Source organism: Galeopterus variegatus, unplaced genomic scaffold, assembly GCF_000696425.1.
Source record: "Galeopterus variegatus unplaced genomic scaffold, G_variegatus-3.0.2 Scaffold188, whole genome shotgun sequence".
In the NCBI taxonomy this organism is placed as follows: domain Eukaryota; kingdom Metazoa; phylum Chordata; class Mammalia; order Dermoptera; family Cynocephalidae; genus Galeopterus; species Galeopterus variegatus.
The window spans coordinates 8,319-11,047 of record NW_007726299.1 but is presented as its reverse complement, the minus strand read 5'-3'; the positions used below and the strand labels follow the sequence as shown (position 1 = coordinate 11,047).

The window sequence follows — 2,729 nt, the reverse complement described above, 5'->3', positions numbered from 1 at the left end:
GGAAAGTTCTGAATGGCTGCCCCTGATGGTGGGAGCGACCACAGTAACGTACAACAACAACAACTGCGTTGCCTGCTCACTGCAACTGTGCCAAGAACTCTGCTGACCGTTTTACATGCAGTCCCTCACCGAGCCCCCAGAAGACGCCTATGACAAAGTGACTACCACATTTTGCTGATGATTAGACCGAAACACAGAGAGGTGTTTATATCGGAGCAATGAATGGAACCAACCCCAAGGTTTCCAACCCTGTGCTCCAGCCTCTCCCCTACAGTTTCCTAAGATTTCTTAGATCCCAGCAATAAAAATAAATGGCTAATCCAAGGCTAAGGTGACCCACATGCTACAATCCTTCAACCGTCTAGCCTCCCCTAGGAATGGACAGCTCTGGGAGAACAGCCCTCAGCTCCCTTTCCTACCTGAAGTTATTGTCTCATTGACCTGAGAAACCCACTCGCAGAAGTAGAATTAGCCAAGCTGAGATCTACCCACCTGTGCTACTGACAAAACAGGAAGTTTTCTCATTTGCTTAACTACAAATTACTGTTGCTAAACTAAGCAGTTGAGAGGATAGTCATAGTTTGTATTCATCTTGGAGCCCCAAATCTCTTTCCCATAATATAGAACTGGGCTGGAAAAATGCTAATATGATTTACGATGAGTAATAAGCAAGCAAGGATAAACGTTTTTGAAGTTGTGATTTCTCTACAGGTTTGGTGCAGGAAAATAGGTTTCTCAATTTCTTATATCCCAGCTTGTCACCTACTCTTCCTCCTCTTCATCCCTAATCCTACATTATCTCACATCCAAANCATCGAAAGATTCCACCTCAACCTCAGTGGAGTTGGTCTTATCTGATGCCTGCTGGGGTTTTCCATCATCACTTTTGTCAGTCTTGTCTTTACTAGAGCCTTTGGAAGATTTGGAGTCTTTGTCCTTGGAAGATAACTTGAGCTCCTTCAGGGCCTTGGAAAGTTTAGACTCCTGTGCCCCACCCGAGAGGATTTCCACAGCAATTTCTACCAGGATTCTGCCCCTGAATGACACACCTTCCCCAAAGCCTTCATTCAGTTCCTGGTAGTCGTCCATCACACTGTGGTTCCTGGGGGAGCCATACAGGTTAATCCAGGCAGGCCCAAAGGTTGGTAGAAAGCCTAGAAAGACCACAGGCTTTAGTTATCTGGTTATGTTTCCAAGTTTATTGTGTTTCAGCTTTATGAAAGTTGCACACATGCATTTAAAAATGTAGAATGTGCAGAAAAGACAAAAGAAAATATTAATAGGCTATCTCATTCCCCCAAAACAACCACGATTGCCATCATGCTGTATTTCCTTGCAGTCTTTTTTTCATGCTTCTGTGTATACTTGTTCACATTGTATTAATATTATAAATGCCAACATGCATTCTTTTCTGTTCATTTATTCAGCAAATGTTCATTGATTCCTAACATGTCCATCACCACGCTAGACATAAACATAGAGCCCAGTGGAAAACAAAGAAGACACAAGCAATAAACAAATAAATATTTACATTATAAACACTATGTAGGAGATATGCTTTGTGCTGAAAGGACAAATAACAGGCTGATGTAGATGGAGAGGAGTTGGGCAGGCAAAAAAAGAGAGAGATGGAGAGACAGAGAGACAGAGAGTGCTCTGCCAGTTGGAAGGAGCCTGGGGCTGGGGAGAAAGCTGTGGGAGAAAAGCTGGGAGAGGAGACTGGGGCCTGGGGGTCTTGGGTTTTGATCTTTATCCTAAAAACTATGGGAATAGTTTAAAGGAATTTAAGGAAAGATGTGACTTGATCTCATCTCTAAAGATCACTCTGGCTGTGACGTGACGGGCCGTAAGAGTGAATGTGGGCAAATTGGTTTGGGGACCACTTCATCATCAAAACTGAAGATCAAAATTAAGTGGAGACTGAGAGAAGTGAATGTTCCGAGATGTGTTCTAAAGGTAGAACTGAAACAGATCTGGTGAATTTAACTTACTACTGGCGTGAGCATGTTCCTTTCTTAATACATAGTGTCTGAGAACATGCACGTGCCCATAGGAACTTCTCTTTGGCAACGTAATGTTCTGCTTTGACAGGATAGTGTTCCAAAGATTGACTGCCTGGGTTCAAATCTCAGCTCAAATTTCAAGCTGTGTAACCTTAGGCAAGTTTTTTTTTTTAACTTTCCTGTGCCTTGGTGTTCTCATCTCTAAAATGAAGATGCTAGTAGTACCTATCTCAGCTATCAGGATTAAAAGAGATAATATCTCTGAAGTGTTTCTTCACACAGACCCTTAGGAAGTGCTCCAGAATATTAGCTATTAATATGAATAAGCATATGTGTCATAATTTAACAATTCCCCTACTGTTGACAATGGATGTTTCCATGTGTTTTACTGTCATTGACAGCATTATGCCTCAATGTTCCCTATCCCACGTCCCCAGTCCTGTGGACCAGATTCTATCCCTCCTTTGAGTAGACCTAAAGGAGCAGGAATGTTGTGTTAAAAGGGATAGAAAGATTTTATGGTCCCTGATGTCTACTTTTAAACCACTGATATATTTTCTGAAAGTCATCAAGAAGTTCCTGAAAAGTTGTGAGTGAAACATGTTTACATCTAGTTGAGAAATTGTGTAGGTGGGCTGAGTGTGCTTTCTGCATAAAGCAATCTTGTGGTAAACACTTTCATCAAGTGAAGAATCAGACAATAAGTATTTATTGAGGCCTTTCTAT

At 41.8% G+C, this 2,729-nt stretch overlaps 1 protein-coding gene across 1 annotated transcript in view; it reads right to left on the bottom strand.

The window, feature by feature from the left end:
• The window catches only part of FER1L6 (fer-1-like family member 6), a gene marked incomplete at its 5' end in the record, with an annotated part of 120,763 nt that overhangs the window by 113,043 nt on the left and 4,991 nt on the right, over window positions 1-2,729 (bottom strand). Inside the window, one exon of the mRNA XM_008564614.1 lies at window positions 805-1,154. Coding sequence (XP_008562836.1) covers window positions 805-1,154 — 350 coding nt within the window. The remainder of the gene's footprint in view (window positions 1-804; window positions 1,155-2,729) is intronic.